Source organism: Chanos chanos, chromosome 16, assembly GCF_902362185.1.
Source record: "Chanos chanos chromosome 16, fChaCha1.1, whole genome shotgun sequence".
Taxonomy (NCBI): Eukaryota; Metazoa; Chordata; class Actinopteri; order Gonorynchiformes; family Chanidae; genus Chanos; species Chanos chanos.
Genome location: NC_044510.1, coordinates 3975317 through 3996635, shown reverse-complemented (window position 1 = coordinate 3996635; position 21319 = coordinate 3975317). Strand labels below are relative to the sequence as shown.

Genomic DNA, 21319 nt, shown 5'->3' with positions numbered 1-21319 from the left:
TGTGTAAAGTTAATTTGTTTCAATGTAGGCACCTGCGGCTTATAGACATGTGCGGCATATTTATGTTCAAAATAAATATTTTTTAAAAATTCAGTGGGTGCGGCTTATATTTAGGTGCGCTTAATAGTCCGGAAATTACGGTAACTATACACATTCCACTTGGTCCTACACTGTACACTCATGTATATTATTAAAAACAGATCCATCAGGTCACTCTGTGATGCAATAATTCTTATGAGAACAGAGCTATTTTAAAACTTCAATTATTGGTTATTGTTGACTTCAATAAATCATTTTATCTGAATGTAAAGAGCCAATCCAGGAAAGAGGGGAGAGGCCAAGGAAAGTCCAGAGAGGAGAGAGTGAGAGAAGAGACAAGAAGAGCTGACAGACCAGTGTAACACAACTTCATCTGAAAAACCAGTCATATCTTCATTATGTGATTAATGTCAACAGAGATTATTTCCATTAGACCAGTCAATGAGACCACAGTCTAACTGAGGAGGGTAAACACACACAAAGCCACAACAGGACCTGATGTTATCCCCTGTCATGCCCTTAGAGTGCTGCACTGAACAACTTGCTGAGGTCTGCACAGATATCCTCAATGAGTCCCTGGCTCAGGCTACTGTACCCACCTGCTTCAAGACAACTACAGTCATCCCTGTTCAAAAGAAGTCTGCTGTCACGTGTTTGAATGACTATTGCCCAGTCACACTCACCCCCATAATAATGAAGTGCTTTGAGCGGCTGGTTATGGCTCATATCAAAGCCAGCATCCCAGACACTTCCAGACCTGTTCCAGTTCATCCACCGGGCAAACTGGTCTACAGAGGATGCAATCTCCACAGCCGTCAGCCTCACACTAACCCACATTTATAACAGGAATGCATATGTAAGGATGCTCTTCATCGATTTTAGCTTCACCTTCAACATCATTATCCCAATGATGCTGGTTGGCAAACTCAGAGCTCTTGTTCTGTTTAACTCTATATGCAACTGGATCTTAGACTTTCTTACTGACAGACCCCAGTCTGTCAGGATGGGGGACCACACCTCCACCACACTCACACTGAACACTGGTGCCCCACAGGGCTGTGTGCTGTACTCCACAGTCTGGTACAGCAACTCCACTGTGACTGATCAAAGCCTCTCCAACAGGTGGTAAAAACAGTACAGAATCACTGGGGCTGTTCTGCCTCCCATAAAGGACATATATGACAAGAGACGTCTGAGGAGAACTTTCCGAATCACCAGGGACCCCACACACCCCAGTCACTATCTGTCTGTCCCCCTGTCATCTAGAGGAACAGCCTCTACCCCAGAGCTGTGAAGCTATTAGCCCCCTCACACCCACACCCTGGTGACTAATCATCTGCCTTAATACCTGTAGGAAGAACTGTCATAAACTGTACAACACCTATGGTCAACACTTTATACCTCTAACCATTCCCTTTGGACACCTAATATACTTGATAATGCTACTATACAGTAGACATCTACACATATTTCCAAACATCTCACATAGACACTTCTTATTTATAATTGTTTATATTGCTCTATGGCACTGCTGCTATGGCTATATTCCCTGCACTACCCTGTGAATAGTGAATATGCTGCAAGATAGAATGACAATGAACTTGAGACTTGAACTCGCCTTTACCATGTTAGAGAGAGTGAGGGCTTTGTTGTAGAGTTCAGTCTGAGAAAATGCACATGAACATCTTTGTTATCATAAATAACTTTCCCCTAAATCTGTAGCTGAAGGAAGATTACAGTACAGTATATGTCAGTATTTTATTCAAGTGAAACATCCAACAGATTAATTAAACTCACAAATGAAGCAGCTGATTCATCATATTCTTTTTATGACATTTGTAAGAGACATCTCTCACCTGAGTTTCTGCAGTTTACAGTGTGGATCCTCTAGTAAAGCTGAGAGCAGCTCCACTCCTGAGGCTCCAGGATCATTCCCACTGAGGTCCAGCTCTCTCAGGTGTGAGGGGTTTGATCTCAGAGCTGAAGCCAGAGCAGCATAACCTTCTTCAGTTATACTGCAGTCTGAAAGTCTAGAGAGAGAAGCAAAGTTTTTTTTTTCTGAATATATAAACAATGCATTTTCAATTATTTTAAATGTGGACTAAAGTTTTGTATTGTATTTATTTAAATGTGAGAACCGATTTTTTTGCACACAAACACACACTGACCATACACCTGGTCTGTGATTTTGCTTTTCCTCCAATAGACAGACACATATCTGATGTAGAAGTCATTTTAACTCATAGACATTTTTAACTGTAGAACAATATTTCCCAGCAAAACTGGGACATTAACATAGCAAACAATTCAGGATGAAAGAAAAGAGCACTGAGACAGACAGGAGCAAAACAGAAGAGAAGAGAAACAGACAACTTAACTACAGACAGTAACTCTACAGCAAAAATGACAAGAACAAGAAAGTGGAGAGAGACAGAAAAGACACTGAGGTCAACAAATGAGGATTAAAAGACAGACAGGAAGAGAGTAACAAGACACAGACAGTGCTCATAAAGAGGGTATAAGACAAGAAGAGAGAGACCAACAAGACATAAACCACCTTTTCTAGCATATATGTAGAGTTACATTTTTCATGCTTCATATGAATCACATGAAACCGTACAATAAAGTTTCTTTTAAATGACTGATGTATGGAAAGTTATCCTTTCATAAACAGTGCTCTCCTGCTTTCAAGGTTTGACAGTGATTCCCTCTGGGGCCATGGACCATTATAAAAGTATGTGCAGTCAACTGTGTGGTACTTTGGTAGGCATGTTAACCAACTGGCATGATACGTCTCCACCATGCACAGCTGTCAAATATTTTCTTTGATTATAGAAAAAGCTTATTTTATCTAGGCTCTTCATTTTGTCTCCATTTGTGCATTTAGCTGTTGAAATTCAAAAGATTTTTTCCCACAGGAAGATGCCCCCAGATCACCCTAGGAGGAATTTTTTTGAAAGCTAGACAAAAATAAATAGTCTTCAATCATAAAATAATATTAAAATGAATGGGTCTGTCTAAATTGCATTAATATGAAATGATGAAAATTGCACCAACACACAATGCTCAAATTTAGACACAAGTTAATGAACTAACTCTCCACACTTTTTTCAGAATGTCTGTCACTTTGATTGTTGCTTCATTGGACAAGGCTGGTATTACAGACTGACTAAAGTGCGGGCGTGATGGGATGTTGTATTTGGGCTTTAGTGTCTTCAGTAGGAGGCGAAATACTTTTGTTCACTACTGAGAATGGTCTCATGTCTTTAGTGATAAACACTCCTATGGATCTGGTGATATCTTGTGCTCTTGCACATGTATGAGGCAACGGGAACGCAAAACTTTTTTCAAGAGAAGTTTAGCCTTTAAGCACTTTCTCTCTCACGTCTGTCATCATGGTAGGATTGTAGATGCTGCATCATAATTCCCGGTATTAGCAGTAGTGTAGCTGATAGTTTCTCTATATCGCATACCATCTTCATTTTGTCAGTTAATCTGTCGCCATTCTCCTGTTAAAGGACCTGAAAGCCAACATGCTGCCACACTTCTGATTTAAAGGAGGATGGAGGATTTGTGCACTGTTCACACAAATACAGGTGACACAGGTGTCTACTTTCATTTATTTACTACCACTGATGAATTGTAATGTAGTGTTTGTTATATTTGGTGTTTGTATGTATTTGTACGTCTAAACATTTGAAATAAAATGTATGTTTAGTGATGATAATAATACAAAATTGTAATTAGAGCTGAAGACCAAAACCGTCCCAACTTCTAAGATGCAGACAGTCCAATTTATATGATGTGTACCGTCACATTTTTGCACCGCGATGGATCATTACGCCCCTAGTGTATGTATACATATATATATATATATATATATAAAATATTAATTAAGTAAAATAATAATTTTAAATGGTGTCACACCTTGGCTCACTGCCCCCCTCTGCTGGTCATTTTAAGATAGTCTTTTTGTTCACTCTGTGTAGTCACTTCTTTGTTTTCCTTGCTTCATTCAGTTAGTTATTCAATCATTGTGCACACCTGTTTTTGGTTAATTGAACCTGGTTTGCTCTTTGTATAAATATTTATATTTTCCTCAGTTTCCTTTCTGAAGTCTTTGTCTTGTCTTGCTTCGCGTTATCTGAAGTACCTGTGTGAGTCTAAATAAGTCCAAGTGCCATTTGAATCCTGCCTTGTTTATGTGTTCCTGTACCTGTGTTAAATAAAAGCAGGAAACTTGCACTCAGCTTGCACTGGCACTCAAACGTGTACTTGCCTTCATTCAATTTGTGACAAATACATAAATGATTACAAATATGATGGATATTTTCTCTCAATGCTTTACAGGTCAGTGCAACAGTCAGTTGTTAATAAGAACATTCAGTGAAAATAAAACACCATCTCACATATCTCAGAAATAGTCGAATAGAACAACAGACAAAACAGATATATTTCATTCTCATTAAGTGGTGACAACTGCATATATTGATGCACTGATTGAAAAGAAATTCCTTTAAATGATTCTTCAAGTACCATGTGGGGGAAATGGTCTGTCTGGCAGATATGAACTCACCTCAGTGTCTCCAGTTTACAGTGAGGATTCTCCAGTCCAGCAGAGAGCACCTTCACTCCTGAATCCTGCAGATTATTGTTACTCAGGTCCAGCTCTCTCGGACTGGAGGAGTCTGAGCTGAGAACTGGGACTAGAGCTGAACAGCTTTTCTCTGTTAGGTTACAACTGTTAAGCCTAAAATTCAAATATCAACAATATTTTCAGTATTTTTCGATATGAAACACCAACAGAAGCAAGTCTAGTTATGAATAAAACCAGTATTGAGCCAATACATTGTCAGTGAGAAGGCCATTTCTGCCTGATCAGTGAAAGTTTTGTGGGTTTTGATTGTAAATAAGATGATGAACTGAAGTCGAGGTATCACATGAAACTGTCCATAAAGTTGAATTTTCTTAACCCCTAAAAGAAGTGTCTTGGGGGAGGACTGTACTCAATGCTAAAGAAGAATTGATTGTATAACTTACATATCAGAGGGTAGTTTAAATTCTTATTATGACATAATTCAACAAACATGAATAATGTTATGAGAGTGTCAAGAATTCTGTCTGTAAAGATTGAGTGTGCTACTTTTTTTAATACAAATATCTGTTCTGCACACTGTTATACAACATCTTCACCTCAGTTTCTGCAGTTTGCAGTGTGGATCCTCTAGTAAAGCTGAGAGCAGCTCCACTCCTGAGTCTCCAGGATCATTCCCACTGAGGTCCAGCTCTCTCAGGTGTGAGGGGTTTGATCTCAGAGCTGAAGCCAGAGCAGCATATCCGTCCTCAGTTATACTGCAGTTTGAAAGTCTAGAGAGAGAAGCAAAGTTTTTTTTTCTGAATATATATATACAATGCATTTTCAATTATTTTAATTGTCGATCAAAGTTTTGAAATGTATTTATTTAAATGTAAGAACTGATTTTAAACACAGATACACAATGTGTTTTTAATTATTTCAAATGTAGATCAAAGTTTTGAAATGTATTTTAAAGAAAGAAATGATTTCATAGACCCCAGTCTGTCAGGATGGAGCACTACTCCTCCACCTAGACGATTTGGGGGAAAATATCTAATTATGATTTTTCTTACAGATATTGTAATTGCAATCTGATTTGCGATATAATTTTTCAAAGTCAAGCTTCAGTTCAATATTCACTGTGTAACAGATTTGAAACATGTGATGGAGCATTACCACATGAGATCAAAATATTAACTGCTCTGTATTCTAATGCAAGGATGAGAACTTACAGATATATATTGCTTTCAATGTGTTTATTACATTTTTTTAATTGGCAAAGAACATAGAACAATTAAACATGTAAGGGATAATGTGCAGTGAGCCAGTCATTATAGTGAAATAAACCCCGACCAGGTGATGCAGGATCTCAACGCAAAGCGATTTAAAAATGATTTTATTGCTTCCTCTAAAAAATAGTTTCATAGCAATGATCTGTTATTCATAGCAGCGGTCCACTATTCAGAAATAACAGACCGTAGAGTACCGTAATTGACCAATCAGAATCAGGTATACAAAAAAGCCGTGTAATAAAGAACAATTATCACAAAAGTGGTGACTATGGTAAGTTAAATAAATGAAGTGATAAAAAATAAAACAATTCCAATAAGAAAATGATAGGACCTTTCTGTAAACATTCTCTTACACTAAAATAGGTAGGTCATTCACTTATGGCTCACACACAGCATCTAAATATTCAAGTGCTGTTTTTCTTCAGGACTAAATTGTCCAACGTCGCCTCTGGCTCAGTGGAGGCCATTTTTCCACACCACGAATGTAATGCTTTCCTTAGGTTTCATGTGTTTGTTGTTGGTGGGCATATACACAGTCGCCTTGGGTCACTTCTGATTGGTGCACATGACTGGTACATGAGGAGCACGGCACTTCTGATTGGTGAGCATGACTGTCACACAAGGCGGACGGCATGAATTACTAAAACCATTGACATGACAGTTTAAACCCTGAGTCAAACACGCTGCATAACATAAATCCTAAATTGCAGCCTTTGCGATTTGCTAATCGCATTGTTTCAAATCGCGATTTGAAATCGATTAGTCATTCAGCCCTACCTCCACCACACTCATGCTGAACACTGATGCCCCACAAGGCTGTGTTCTGATCCCAATGCTGTACTCCACAGTCTGGTACAGCAACTCCACTGTGACTGATCAAAGCCTCTCCAACAGGTGGTAAAAACAGCACAGAATCACTGGGGCTGTTCTGCCTCCCATAAAGGACATATATGACAAGAGACGTCTGAGGAGAACTTTCCTAATCACCAGGGACCCCACACACCCCAGCCACTATCTGTCTGTCCCCCTGTCATCTAGAGGAACAGCCTCTACCCCAGAGCTGTGAAGCTATTAGCCCCCTCACACCCACACCCTGGTGACTAATCATCTGCCTTAATACCTGTAGGAAGAACTGTCATAAACTGTACAACAGCTATGGTCAACATATTGTTGGCCATTAATGTTTTTAAAACTGTTGAAAATAATAAACAGGCACGACGATGACTTAAGGTAGCTCTTTTGTCTTTATTGAGTAAAAGGTAACGTATACAGCAAAAGCAGAGAGGAGGTCATCAGAGGCATCCAGACAGAGTCTCGATGGTGAAAAGACTAGAGTCTTGATGGTGGAAGACTGACAACAAGGTCTCACACACACACAGATATACCCGTGCAGCCAAGGGCCTTCGGCCTTGACGCCCATAGATAATGAGAGCTCTCTAAAACAGTGGGGCAGGTGTGTGAGAGCTTGGTTGATAAACCAGTGCTTGAGTGAGAGAAGTGTAACACGAGATGAAAAGTATGTCCACACATTCCATTCACTTAACAAAATATATACCTGTGATCGTATTTTACCACTACACCTCACTTAGAGACCAGAGAGGTCTGGTGACAGTCAAAGTATTCAGCTAGGCCCCACAATATCATAACTTTAACCATTCCCTTTGGACACTTAATATACTTGATAATGCTACTATATAATAGATATCTACACACATTGCCATACATCTCACATAGACACTTACATGTAGTGAATATGCTGCAGGATATAATGACAGTGAACTTGAAACTTGAGCTCCCCTTTACCATGTAGAAAGAGAGCGAGGGCTTTGTTGTAGAGTTCAGGCTGAGAAAATGCAGACAAACATCTTTGTTTTCACAACTAACCTTTACCCTAAATCTGTAGCTGAAGGAAGACTACAGTACAGCATATGTCAGTATTTTATTCAAGTGAAACTCACAAATGAAGCAGCTGATTCATCATACTGTTTTCATGGCATTTTTAAGAGACATATCTCACCTCAGTTTCTGTAGTCTGCAGTGTGGATCCTCCAGCAGAGCAGAGAGCTGCTTCACTCCTGAGTCTCCTGCTTTATTATGACTCAGATCCAGTTCTGTCAGCAGTAAGGGGTTTTTACCTAGAGCTGAAGTCAGAGCAGCACAGGCTTCCTCTGCAACAGGACTTTTCAACAGCCTGCAGAGAGAGGAAGAATATATTCATGTCACTGACCATTTTACACCTCACCACTGTCACTATCCTTCTCAATAGTCCAGGACTGTGTCCACTTCAGCCTACAGAGAACAGGGCCAGTTCAACACTGAAAAACACCAGAGACAGAATCAATTTGCTAAAACAATGCTAAATTTTAAGAAATGGAAACAGTTTCTTAAATAGATAATTCATAACGCAAGACAACACAGCATTTTCCCTTCATTAATTCTCTTCTGCGTGTAAATGTTACACACAGCTGATGAAGACAAATGTAGCACTTGCATCATGTCTTTGTTATGTTGCCCATCACTGAACCTTTTTCACTAGTGTTGGGCTACAAAGTAATACATTACAGTCATTTCATTATTTTTCTTCATAACAAAGTCATGTGAAGCATTACAGTGTAAGTTCCTGTAATCATATTACAATTACTCTCTTAATAAGAATTTCATTTCTCATATTACACATATATTTCTAAGCAAATAATGTTACTTATTTGAATTCTAAATCATAAATGAATAACCATAATCTTTTAATAAATAAATTACCAAAGAGCTTGTCAAAGCTGGCCTGCAGGGGGAACAGGCTTTCCAGCAAAAGATCTGAGAGACTTTTGTTAAAGAGATATAACCACTACTTTACATATAAGGAAGCAGAATGAGTTCAGCAAAAGCAGTTTTGGTAATGTTCTGAGCACACTTGATAATGTGTATTTACTTTTCTTTAAAAAGTGTTTCTGGTTGAAGGTTGTATGTTGTTGAACTACTTGACCACGGTAAAACCTCTTTTGTTTTAGTTTGTTTTATGAGGATATATTTTTGAAGTAATTCTTTTTCTGAATTACCTGGTGTGTGGTTGAACCACTAATGAAGCACCAATAAGACTACTACTGTCATCCTTGTACATTCTGTTTTCTAGATTAGTATGGGTTTTAGAGATGAACTTAGAGGCAGAAGTGTTGCTAGGGTCTGTCATTTGTAGCCTCAAACAATTTTTTCATCTGAAAAAGAAAACAATGTGCTGTCCTAATCTTTGTGGGAATAATAGTAAAAACACTAAAGAGCTTGTCTCTAAATAAAACTCTAAATCCACTGCTCTGAGGGTTTGTTGAGTCTTACTGCTACACTTTGTAACATACCAATTAGTATATCAATTAACATATCAAGGAGATCATGGCAGCAAAACAGTTCCTCACAAGGCCACAGAGAGAAGGTGCCATCTGTGATGTTAGCAGAGTGTAGAAGCTCCTTGATGCTCATATGTTTCCTATCCTGAGCTCAGTTTTTCAGACAGCCCTGACAATACCTGTTAGCAGTTGCAGTTGTGACAGATCACTCAGTGCACTATGCCATGTTCACATGTGGTTGAGAAAAACAATGGGCCACTGAATCTCTTGGCTATTTTGTCTATTGTGAAGGAGATTGTTAGTGGTATAGATCACAACAAGTCCACTGATAGGTTACTAATATGAAATGGAGGAGGTACACTCTAATGGTTCCATCCTGTGTTGGAGATACAAAAAAACAAGATAGTGAGAGCAACTAGATGGGAGAAAAGATGGATAAGGAGATAAAACAGAGACAGACGGCAGAAAAAAGAGAGGAGAGTAAGAAAGAGGGACAGCCTGTGTACAGACACTGCAAAAACTAGCAAACCATGAGTGCTCTGAGAAAACTAAACACCACATTACCACATGGTTGCTCTGGCCTTGCCACACTTAGAAACACCTCTGCTGTCATTTATGGACTTTTCTATGGCCTTACACTTTCTTCATTTTAGGGGCCATGATGCACAAGATTATTCATACAAAAACTAACGAACCATGAGTGCTCTGAGTGAATTGAAGGCCACATGGTCACATGCTGACTCTTGTCTAAGCGCTCATGTGTTAGCATGGCACAGGAAGTCTAGTAGGTCCTCCTAAGTTCCATAAATATCTTTGTGAGCTGAAGTCAGGGTATTACATGAACCTGTCCATAATGTTGAATTGGGGGGGTCTAAGCCCCCAGTTAAGACTTTGACCTCCCCAAAAGAGTTAAAGAACAACAGTTTGGGAGGGTCGAGATATTTATATATCCTATGCTATACAGACCTGGAGAAAAAGCTGACCCCCCTCCCCGACTCTCATTGTATAATTCACACTCTGGCCACAAGTCATTATAAACTTAAAGTCAGTAGAAAGTTTTGTGGGTTTTGATTGTAAATAAGATGATGAACTGAAGTCAAGGTGTTACATGAAACTGTCCATAAAGTTGAATTTTCTTAACCCCTAAAAGAAGTGTCTTGGGGGAGGACTGTACTCAGTGCTAAAGAAGAAACTGATTGTATAACTTACACATCAGAGCATAGTTTAAATTCTTATTATGACATAATTCAACAAACATGAATAATGTTATGAGAGTGTCAAGAATTCTGTCTGTAAAGATTGAGTGTGCTCCTTTTTTTAATACAAATATCTGTTCTGCACACTGTTATACAAATTCTTCACCTCAGTTTCTGTAGTTTACAATGTGGATCCTCTAGTAAAGCTGAGAGCAGCTCCACTCCTGAGTCTCCAGGATCATTCCCACTGAGGTCCAGGTCTCTCAGGTGTGAGGGGTTTGATCTCAGAGCTGAAGCCAGAGCAGCATATCCTTCCTCACTTATACAACAATCTGAAAGTCTGGAGAGAGAAGCAAAGTTTGTCTTCTGAATATATATACAGTGCGTTTTCAATTATTATAAATGTAGATTAAAGTCTTTAAATTTATTTATTTAAATGTAAGAACTGATTTTATACACACACACACACATACACATGCACACACACGCACACACACTCAAACACACACAAACACACACTATGACCATACGCCTGGACTGTGATATTGCTTTTCCTCTAATAGACAGAAACAAATCTGATGTAGGGGTCATTTTAACTCAGACATTTTTAACTGTGGAACAAAATTTCCCAGCAAAACTGGGACATTAACATGGCAAACAATTCAGGATGAAAGAAAAGAGAACTGAGACAGACAGGAGCAAAACAGAAGAGAAACAGACAACTTAACTACAGACAGTAACAGTACAGCAAAAATGACAAGAACAAGAAAGTGGAGAGAGACAGAAAAGACACTGAAGTCAGCCCCAAATATCTAGAAATGCTAGAAATGCCCATGCATAGAAATGGCAAATGGGATTACTTTTTCCAGGAAGTAATGAGAAAAATAATTCCACTACAGTTTGAGAAGTAATGTGAGGTAATTATCAGTCATTTATTATCTTAAACATTAATTATTCAGTCATTGTGCACACCTGTTTTTGGTTATTCTCGCCTGGTTTGCTCTTTGTATAAATGTTAATATTTTCCTTAGTTTCCTCTCTAAGGTCTTTGTCTTGTCTTGCCTGATGTTATCTGAAGTACCTGAGTAAGTCTAAATAAGTCCAAGTGCTATGTTGAATCCTGCCTTGTTTATGTGTTCCTGTACCTGTGTTAAATAAAAACTGGAAACTTACACTCAGCTTGCACTGGCACTCAAACGTGTACTTGCCCTCATTCAATTTGTGACAAATACATAAATGATTACAAATATGACGGATATTTTTCCCAATGCTTGACAGGCCAGTGCAACAGTCAGTTGTTAATAAGAACATTCAGTGAAAATAAAACACCATATCACACATCTTGGAAATAGTCGAATAGAACAACAGACAAAACAGATTCTCATTAAATGGTGATGACTGCATATATTGATACACTGATTGAAAATAAAACATCTTTTACAAATTTCCTTTAAATGACTCTTCAAGTACCATGGGTGGAAAATGGTCTGTCTGGCAGATATGAACTCACCTCAGTGTCTCCAGTTTACAGTGAGGATTCTCCAGTCCAGCAGAGAGCACCTTCACTCCTGAATCCTGCAGATTATTGTGACTCAGGTCCAGCTCTCTCAGACTGGAGGAGTCTGAACTGAGAACTGGGACTAGAGCTGAACAGCTTTTCTCTGTTAGGTCACAACTGTTAAGCCTGAAACTCAAATATCAACAATATTTTCAGTATTTTCTAATATCAAACACCAACAAAAGCAAGTACAGTTATGAATAAAACTAATATTACACCAATACATGGTCAGTGAGAAGGCCATTTCTGTTTGATCAGTGAAAGCCACAAGTCAATATAAACTTAGTCAATAGAAGGTTTTGTGGGTTTTGATTTTAAATAAGATGATTCTAGCTTGCAAACACGTTAATATGCTCAACTGTATCAAAGGTGTAACTAAAGGTCTATATCTCTGATGAATGTAGCTTCTAGTGATTTTCTCTGTTTTCACAACCTGTTCAACCTGTGGAAAGAGGGTCTAGGTGTGAAAGGAATTGTGTGATTTTTCCATCGTTGTGTTCTAACATTAAAACACATCTCGAGATGGAAAGATGATGCCTTCCATTTACTTTACTGCTGGTTGATTCTACTGTTTTTTCTGGTAATACCAGCAAATTCAAATTTAGATATCAGGGCCAGTGGATTGAATCACACTGAATAAAAGTTCTGTCTGTAACCACGGAACATAATGGTGAAAAACTGAATATTATGTTAATGAAATTCTGCTTAGATGTTCCATATAGAGTCGCTTTAAGCTGAGATAAGAACACAATGGTAAAAAATATGGATAACAGTTTTTGTGACCATTCTGTGTCAATGTTCCTGTAGTTATGTCAACACTTGTGTAAATGTAAGAGAGCATCTTGACAAAGTGCCCTTCTCATCTGTGTGTGGATAAACAGTCTTTACTCACAGAGCTGTTCTGGAGGCTTTAACCACTGGCAGCAGCCTCAGAAGACACTCCTCTGATCTGATGAACTTCTTCAGGTCAAACACATCCAGCTCCTCCTCTGATGTCAGTAATACAAAGACTAGAGCTGACCACTGAGCAGGAGAGAGTTCAGCTCTGGAGAGATTTCCTGAGCTCAGGTAGCTTTGGATCTCCTCCACTAGAGAATGGTCATTGAGTTCATTCAAACAGTGGATCAGATTGAGGGATCTCTCTGGAGATGGATTCTCTCTAAATTTGCTCTTAATGTACTTCAGTGTTTCCTCTTTGCTGTACGAGTTGCCTCCTCTGTGTGTAAGTAGGCCTCGTAAGAGTGTGTGATTGGATTCCAGTGAGATACCCAGAAGGAAGCGGAGGAAAAGGTCCAGGTGTCCATTCTCACTCTGTAAGGCCTTGTCCACTGCACTCTTGAGCAAACTGCTCACTGTTTCATTAGATTCATCCAGTGATGTTTGCTGTTGGACAAGAACATTGGTGTTGCTGTTGCTGAGAGACATGTACACATATAAAGCTGCCAGAAACTCCTGAATGCTCAAATGAACAAAGCTGTACACAGTCCCATAAAACAGCCCAGTCTCCTCTCTAAAGATCTGGGTGCAGACTCCTGAGTACACTGATGCCTCTCTGACATCAATGTCACACTCTCTCAGGTCTTCCTCATAGAAGATCAGGTTGCCTTTTTCCAGCTGTTGAAAAGCCAGTTTTCCCAGTGACAAAATGCTCTGTTTTTTCCATTGTGGATCCATTTCATAATGTCCATCATATTTCTGATTCCTCTGTTTGGTCTGAAAGATCAGGAAGTGTGTGTACATTTGAGTCAGAGTTTTTGGGATCTCTCCACTCTGTGCCTCTCCCAACATTCTCTCTAGAACAGTGGCTGAAATCCAACAGAAGACTGGTATGTGACACATGATGTGGAGGCTCCTTGATGATTTGATGTGTGTGATGATACTGTTGGCCAGATTCTGATCACTGATTCTCTTCCTGAAATACTCCTCCTTCTGTGGGTCATTAAACCCTCGTACCTCTGTCAGCTGGTCAACACAGACAGGAGGGATTTGATTGGCTGCTGCTGGTCTGGAGGTTATCCAGAGGAGAGCAGAGGGAAGCAAATCCCCCTTAATGAGGTTTGTCAACAAAACATTCACTGAGCTTGATTCTGTTACATTAGTCAAAATCTTATTTTTCTGGAAATCCAGATGAAATCGACATTCATCTAAACCATCAAAGATGAACATGATTTTGAATTTGTCATTGTTGGTAAATTTCAGTACCTTTGTCGCTGGGAAAAAATCATGAATAATATCTATCAAACTGTGTTCTCCCTCTTTCAAATTCAGCTCCCGAAAAGGAAGTGGAAAAATGAACTGGATATCCTGATTAGCTTTTCCTTCAGCCCAGTCCAGAATGAACTTCTGCACAGAGACGGTTTTTCCAATGCCAGCAACTCCCTTTGTCAGCACAGTTCTGATGGGTTTGTCTTGTCCAGGTAAGGGTTTAAAGATGTCATTGCATTGTATTGGTGTCTCTGATGTTGCTGGTCTCCTGGATGCTGTCTCAATCTGTCTGACCTCATGTTCATTATTGACCTCTCCACTTCCACCCTCTGTGATGTAGAGCTCTGTGTAGATCTTATTGAGGAGTGTGGGGTTTCCTTGTTTTGCTATTCCCTCAAATACACACTGATACCTCCTCTTCAGATCTGACTTCAGTTCATGGTGACAAGTTACCATCAGCTCATCTAAGCATTATAAACCAGAGAAACAGCATGTCAGGGTCAAAGATGATGAATATGAAGTATTCAGTTTTATTAATAACAGTCAATAAGGCTGAGAGCAGTTTGGTGTGAGAGTGATGATCAAGTAAATACAGTAAATAACAGATGTTCCTTGACACTACAACAATTATTATTGTTATTATTATTGTTATTATTATTATTATTATTATTATTATTATTTCTTCTTATCATTTGCTGTTTGTGAATAATTTATTAAAGATTTAATTTACTAACTGGACAAAGTCAATGGGCTAGTGTTAATTTACTATGTTCACGTGTTGTTTTCACCTGTCAAGGTTAAAATAGATTTTTAAAAATCTCCTATTTCATCCTGTGTGCTTGTATATCACTGAATAAAGACTGTTTGTTGTAACAGATGTCTTACTTTTCTCCAGTGTGTCAGCGAGGTCATTGTGGTTCATGTTCCTCAGGAAGTGCAGTGTGATCTTCAGAACTCCCTCTCTGGCACTGGTCTCATCCTCTTTCTCTCTCTGGAAACTGTCTCTGTAATTTGGACTCAACACATTCTCTAATTTCTTCAGTTCACTTTTCACAAAAGTGATGATTTTCTTTTCCAGCTCCTTTAACAAAGAATCAAAGGGATTAATATTGAATGACTTAACTTTGAATGTTTGAGTTTTTGACTGAAATGAGCTGAATTGTGTAATGTCACATCTATACAATACAATAACATTAACACACAATTCTACACATATAACATCCCCATCATAGACTCATGAATTAAACCACATGCACATTTTTAAAAACACCACGTTATACTGTGTGTTTATACACACTATGCTCACTTTCTCTTCCCTGTAGACAATTTTTGCTAAACTTTTAATGTTAGTAGCAGTGGTTAAGAATGGTTACTATATTGATAGTGATCAATTAATATAAATTATAAATATAAAAAATGATATTATCAATAATAATAATAATGCTTTTCAGATATTGATACAGCACTCATGGGCTAGAAAAGAAAGGTAGGGGTGTGTGTGTGTGTGTGTGTGTGTGTGTGTGTGTGAACTTCAAAACTCACAGTCCTGTGACTGCTAGTAGGTAGGGAGACTTAATTCACCTTAAAAACAGATGACACAGTTATTTTATCCTGATGAATCTGTTTATCCCTAAAACACAAAACAACAGGAATGTTTTAACTCAAGATAAACCTATTCAAAGAACCATTAATCATGACAGTGTATAAATGACAAAGACATATGAATTATAATAGTCTATAAATGACTGTCCTACCTTTGTTCAGTGTGAGAGTTTTCTTCACTGAATTTTATTGGATGACCCATAGACTGGTCACTCTTCATGGACACACAGCTGGGTACAGGTGTCCTGTTTGATCTCTGCCGGACAGACCTTTAACACAAGACAATGAAAGCTCTTTTTCACTTTCCAATGTTTTCTCTCTCTCTCTCTGTCTCTTTCACTCACCTCTTATCTGCTGTCTCAGTGTTGTGTTGTGGTTGTTTGGTTGAAGAGACAGTGCTTCCCCTCTCACTCTCTGTGGAAACTTCTCTCTCCATGTTCAAGAATTATGACCAATAATGATCCAAGACCAGTAAACCTGTGAATGACACATGAACACACACATGTTTGACAAGGACAGGAGTGGAGACATGTCTGTGAGAGTATTAATACTCTCCATATTTCACTCTGTGAGAGTGTTACTGTACTCTGACCATTCTGTATAAATGTCTCTTCCTGTTCAGAGATTGTCTCATACAACAGAGGAAAATAAAAACCTGATTTCTCACAACTGATGTGCAATATTCTGCTTCCTCCGTTTCTGTCATATGAATATATAAAGACACATCATTTATTATTATACTCACTGGATTTTCTTCTTTGTGTTTATGACATTGTGCTTGTCCTCTAAAAAATATACGCAACTCCTAGAAAAATACCTTTCACTTTCATTTGCTCTGGCTGGAGGGGTGGAGTTTGTGTTTTGTTTCGTTTTTTTAAGTGTTCCGTGTACCTGGTGAGCTAAACGACACATCTTTTACTAACCACTAGAGGGAGCCAGAGTGTGCGTGCCATAGTTGGCGCTGCCTGATAATCCTCTTGCTGTAATCTTACAATGGTGGCTGGAGTCACATGACTTCACTCAGTCTCTCCACAGCCATTCTCTTTTATGTTTTCTGTGTTGTGTGTTTCAAACATGCAGAACAACGTCTAGTTAAAATGAGATTTTAAAAGTCTATAAATTCATCACACGTGCACCTCCTGATTAGGCAGCAGTTACTGTTCTGAATGTGTCCTCACTTTAAATGTTATAATAAATTATGAGACATCTGTCTGTCATTTCATACATCATCATAAGGTTTTTCTTTCCCCATCATTACTACTTACAGCTTCCCTCACATAAAACACAAAACCCTCAATCTGATCTGAATGGGTTGTTTTCAGTGCCAAAAACAGATCTGCCAAAAACAGATTTATTTTCCCATTAAACAAGACATATACTTATTAGTATCATTCAGGGATTTAGTTTATCATGTGATGTCATTATTCTGTTTGAATTTGCGTGATGTGAAAATCAACTGTGTAATTTTTTATTTTACCTATTTGTAAGACGTGTTCCTGTCTAGAGCCCTCTGTTTTATGAGTGTGGTCTTAACCAGTTAAATGGTTAATGAATTTAAACAGCTGAATGAGGTGAAACGTGCTGTGCTGTATGTGATATTTTCTGTAATAAAAGAACATGAAATGAACTGGACTCCTGCTCCAGTACCTCAACACAAAGCACCAGAGCCAAGAACACACACAGTTCAGATTAGTTGATGTGAAACGATTACTTGGTGTGAGGGGCTTTTGTGGAACTAAAATACTTTCTGGGTCAATACTGTTAGATATTGATTGTGTTGGGTCTGTCTGACCCACCATATTTTTGTAATAAAATCAGCCGTGTAACAATGTTTGTTTGTTTTTTTCTTTTTAATTTAATTAGAAAATGTAGTGATCTGACTTTAACAAATTCAGTCAGTCAAACATGATGCTCAGGGCCGGACTGAGAACACAAAGGGCTCTGGGGTTACACCTAATCAGAGTCTATACTTATCATTATGGGTATATTTTCGCTCATTAAGTGGATATGCGCAAAGAAAAAGTATTGTAACAGAGTTCTGTTACCGTTATTTCCTGGGCTGGTACAGGGCATGCTGGGAGTGGATTTCTGTTGTGGTTTCTATTGGTTAAGAAGTTTTCTTGTTGAGATTGTGCATTGTTCTGTAATGTTCTGTACTGTTTATGGTGTGAACTTGTTGTCTGTGGTTATCAACTGGGGAATGTCTGAGACATGTTGTGTCACTGTTTTGTGGTCCAGATGCAGAGAACACATGGGTATATAGCAGGGATGTAGTCAAGTCAAGGCAAGTTTGTGATGTCAGATGATGATACATTGGCATTTGACTGAGTGAAAACTCTCAGCAATAAAAAGATCTGTTCAGTCATACTCACCCAAGTCTGCATTCCTGACCTTTGTCACAGTATAATCAATATTTAAAATATTTCCCTTATGAGTATGTTCTCAAACTTCATTATACATTAAGTAACATGGAATAGCTATACATGTGAACAGTTTGGAGTGTCTACCTGTCATATTTGCTTCTTTAAAACTCGTTAAGCATTTCTCACGCTAAGCATTTTAGACTGTCAACATCTGTAGCGTTATTTGAGTGATTCTCCCAGTGAACAATTTTCTGACTTGGAAGTCTTTACATTTGACCCGAAAGACTGTCATGTCTTGTCATTTTCTTGTCGGAGCGGGACGGACGAGGGCAGAAACTGCACTGGAATGTGGACAGTCCAAACGTCCTTATGTCCTCTGCCGTACAGCGGCTGCGCGAGCCAGCGTGGGTTTGACAGACGCGTGAGATGTTTTCCCGCTAGTCCTCTCAGACACGCCGCTCTCTCCAACTCCTGTACCTCCTCGTCAGGCAGATTTTCAGGGCAAAACCAAGTCTCCCCTACATCCACCAAACCTGGAATAAGAAAATTAACAGCTTTGGTTTTTTTCGATAATCGAACAGTTCTCCTGGAAACTATGCCGAAAACCAGTTTACAAAAGTCGCACTCATTTCCGTGGTTTAAAGTGATGTGAGATCTGATAACAATCTTACTTCTCACCTGCCACCACTCCGCGTCCGAACCTTTCGCCGGACTGCAGGAGATCGTCTATCTGGCTTCTTGTCATCCCAAGTGTGTGTGTAAGGATCTCTTTCCACTCGTCTCCTTCCCAGTCTTTTTGCGCAATGTGCACTGCTAAAGTGCAATGTCTCATTTCCGACAGCAGAGGACGCCAACGCGTCTCAATCGTCTTCAGTCCATTTAATACAAGCCCAGCATACGGCTGTCTGAAAGACAGACAACCCACTTCCAAACTCATGTTATGAGCAACTAACGGATGTGGGCGAGATATTTATCTGAACTCATAAGAGATGCTGCAAGTGTTGGTACAATTAAAGTGAATTACTTAGAAGTGATATCCGTAATTTTCTAATCCGTCTGACAAATTCGACGTTGACTTAGACCCTTCACGTTGTTGCACAATTTCCCAAGTTGCCTCTGCGGCTTTCTACATTTAATTGCGCTTTTGCGCAGTGGCTAATATAATCGGAGACTTTCTTATACTGACGGAAAACACGTTTTTCTCAACCTACTGTTGAGAATATTCGAACATATTTGACTTCTAGTGACCACGCAGACAACTTCCTGACAGTAAAAGACGAGACAAGACAAAACTTCAAGAGTGCTTGTTGGAGAAATTTGAAACACTGCCCCCAATGGCTGAAAATGCAATAGTTTAACCACAACCTTAAAATGAAAATGTACGTTTAAAGAACCTCTCGCTTGCACCCTGATTTGAAAATAAAACTTTCACATTAAGCTCAGCAATATTTTGAACGTATTTTAACATCAACATCCAAAACTTGTATAAACATTCAGAATTTGTTGAAATACAAAAATGGTCATAAAATTTCAAACCAGAAAGGGTTCAAAATAAACATGTCACAACTTTTTTTTAAACAACACAGACTTTATTCATTCGTTTACAAATCCCCGGGAACTGTCCTTGAGATTTTTGTATTTCCATTTCCTGTTGAGAATCTGTAACACACAGTATTACAGTCCTGTCCACTCTGTGTTTAAGAGCAATGTGATCATTTCTTTGAGAAACTCTGTTCATTTCTGTACATTCATGTGTACATCCAAAACATGGATGTGACCACAAAGCTGATTTCATAGAAAGTGGTTCTGCCTTCAAAAAAGAAACTCAGCCCCTGCCCCCTCCAAAAATAAAACAAAAACTAAAACAAAATACCCCCAGAGAAACTCTGTGACCTCGGAGAACACTGCTGTTAACATAACACACGTCTAAAACTGAAGACAGCTTTATGGCCCAGAGACATGTCCTCAGACTACACAGTGGCTAGTCTTTTTCTTTTGATTTAGTTTCATCTTTGCTTTATCAGGCAAGTCCTACAGGATTTTATATTCTCTCTCTCTCTCTCTCTGTAGTACAGTATGAGTGATCTGACAGTCATGCTGTCTGTCTTCGTCCCCCCGTCTGCAATTGCTGTGAGGAACTCTTTCAGTTCTGCATGACTACACGTGACGTAGCGCTCTCTCCTTCACTCCTCTGTGGGCGTGGCCAGCTCGCTTGGATGTGTGAGCACTAGTGAGTGTCCTCCACCTTCAGGGATTCAGTTTCTTCATCACGTCTCCAGACTTCCGGGTCAGAGGTCACACCGTTCGCCCCAGACGGCAGAGTTGCGGCGTTGACCCATCCCGGGACACTGTTTTTCCTCTGCCTGTCTGTGCAGTGTCTCAGTAACTGCTCTCGTGTCCTGTTAGAATGTACAGGTTACTGAAAGCCGTGGGGTTATCTGTCGGCGTGCTCTGTAGGATAATATCCCTGTTTTTTTTGGTGCTGTGTGTCATGCCTCCATAACTGAACTGAAACTCATCTATTTGTCCCAAGCACCCGGAAAACTCTGCTCTCATCTGTGATCTCTTGTGTCACCTGTGAGAAACAACACAGAGGAGTGTTCAAGACCCTAAACCACTCAAACACAGTGCACAGAAATCCTACAGTCAATACAAAGAATAAAAACACTATGAAGAATTTGAAGTGATATGTGTCCTTCTGATTATGCCTCTGGTCTTCAGTTGTGTGCCAGTATCGCCTAGGCAACTGATTTGATTGACAGGTACCTCATCATTCTGAAGGCTCCGCCCCCGCAGTCCATGTTTCCAGAAAGCCAGGACACTGTCCTGTAAACACACTGTACAGAGAGAAAGAGACTCAACGCACACACAGTAAGTGTGTGAGTAACCATTTCTCAAACCAGAGAAAAAACAGCACACACATTCATTAGCACAACTAACACAGGATGATGTTCACAAAAGATTAATATTGAAAAGATTTAGCATGGGTGGGACAAAGCAGAGAGGATGATGTTTTATTAGATTAATTATTTAACTGCTTTTATCTTTTGAAGCATTAGCTCCTAAATACATACTTACAAATACATAAATACACACATACACACATACACAAAATAAAAAAAGGGATTATATCCCAGTAGAGGACTGCTTTAC

General features: G+C 39.1%; 2 protein-coding genes across 2 annotated transcripts; both read right to left on the bottom strand.

The window, feature by feature from the left end:
• Nucleotides 1-1006: 1006 nt before the first annotated feature.
• LOC115829711 (NACHT, LRR and PYD domains-containing protein 3-like) lies at nt 1007-16239 on the bottom strand. Its single transcript, XM_030793879.1, has 12 exons — nt 16148-16239; nt 15956-16072; nt 15783-15831; nt 15087-15282; nt 12889-14665; nt 11949-12122; nt 10605-10778; nt 7925-8098; nt 5233-5406; nt 4616-4789; nt 1896-2069; nt 1007-1199 (listed from the first exon to the last, which is right to left on the bottom strand). The coding sequence occupies exons 1-12, from the start codon at nt 16237-16239 to the stop codon at nt 1007-1009; spliced, it is 3468 nt and encodes a 1155-aa protein (XP_030649739.1).
• A 2215-nt stretch (nt 16240-18454) lies between these two features.
• LOC115829710 (protein CXorf40A-like) lies at nt 18455-19103 on the bottom strand. The gene is made up of 2 exons (XM_030793877.1): nt 18845-19103; nt 18455-18699 (listed from the first exon to the last, which is right to left on the bottom strand). The coding sequence occupies exons 1-2, from the start codon at nt 19101-19103 to the stop codon at nt 18455-18457; spliced, it is 504 nt and encodes a 167-aa protein (XP_030649737.1).
• Nucleotides 19104-21319: the final 2216 nt, after the last annotated feature.

Coding starts and splice junctions, on each gene's coding strand:
- LOC115829711 (XM_030793879.1), bottom strand. CDS start 16,239: ATGGAGAGAGAAGTTTCCACAGAGAGTGAGAGGGGAAGCACTGTCTCT. Junction 14,666..15,086: donor CGCTGACACACTGGAGAAAA/GTAAGACATCTG, acceptor TATAATGCTTAG/ATGAGCTGATGGTAACTTGT. Junction 12,123..12,888: donor AAAGCCTCCAGAACAGCTCT/GTGAGTAAAGAC, acceptor TTTGAGTTTCAG/GCTTAACAGTTGTGACCTAA.
- LOC115829710 (XM_030793877.1), bottom strand. CDS start 19,103: ATGAGTTTGGAAGTGGGTTGTCTGTCTTTCAGACAGCCGTATGCTGGG. Junction 18,700..18,844: donor CGGACGCGGAGTGGTGGCAG/GTGAGAAGTAAG, acceptor TTCTTATTCCAG/GTTTGGTGGATGTAGGGGAG.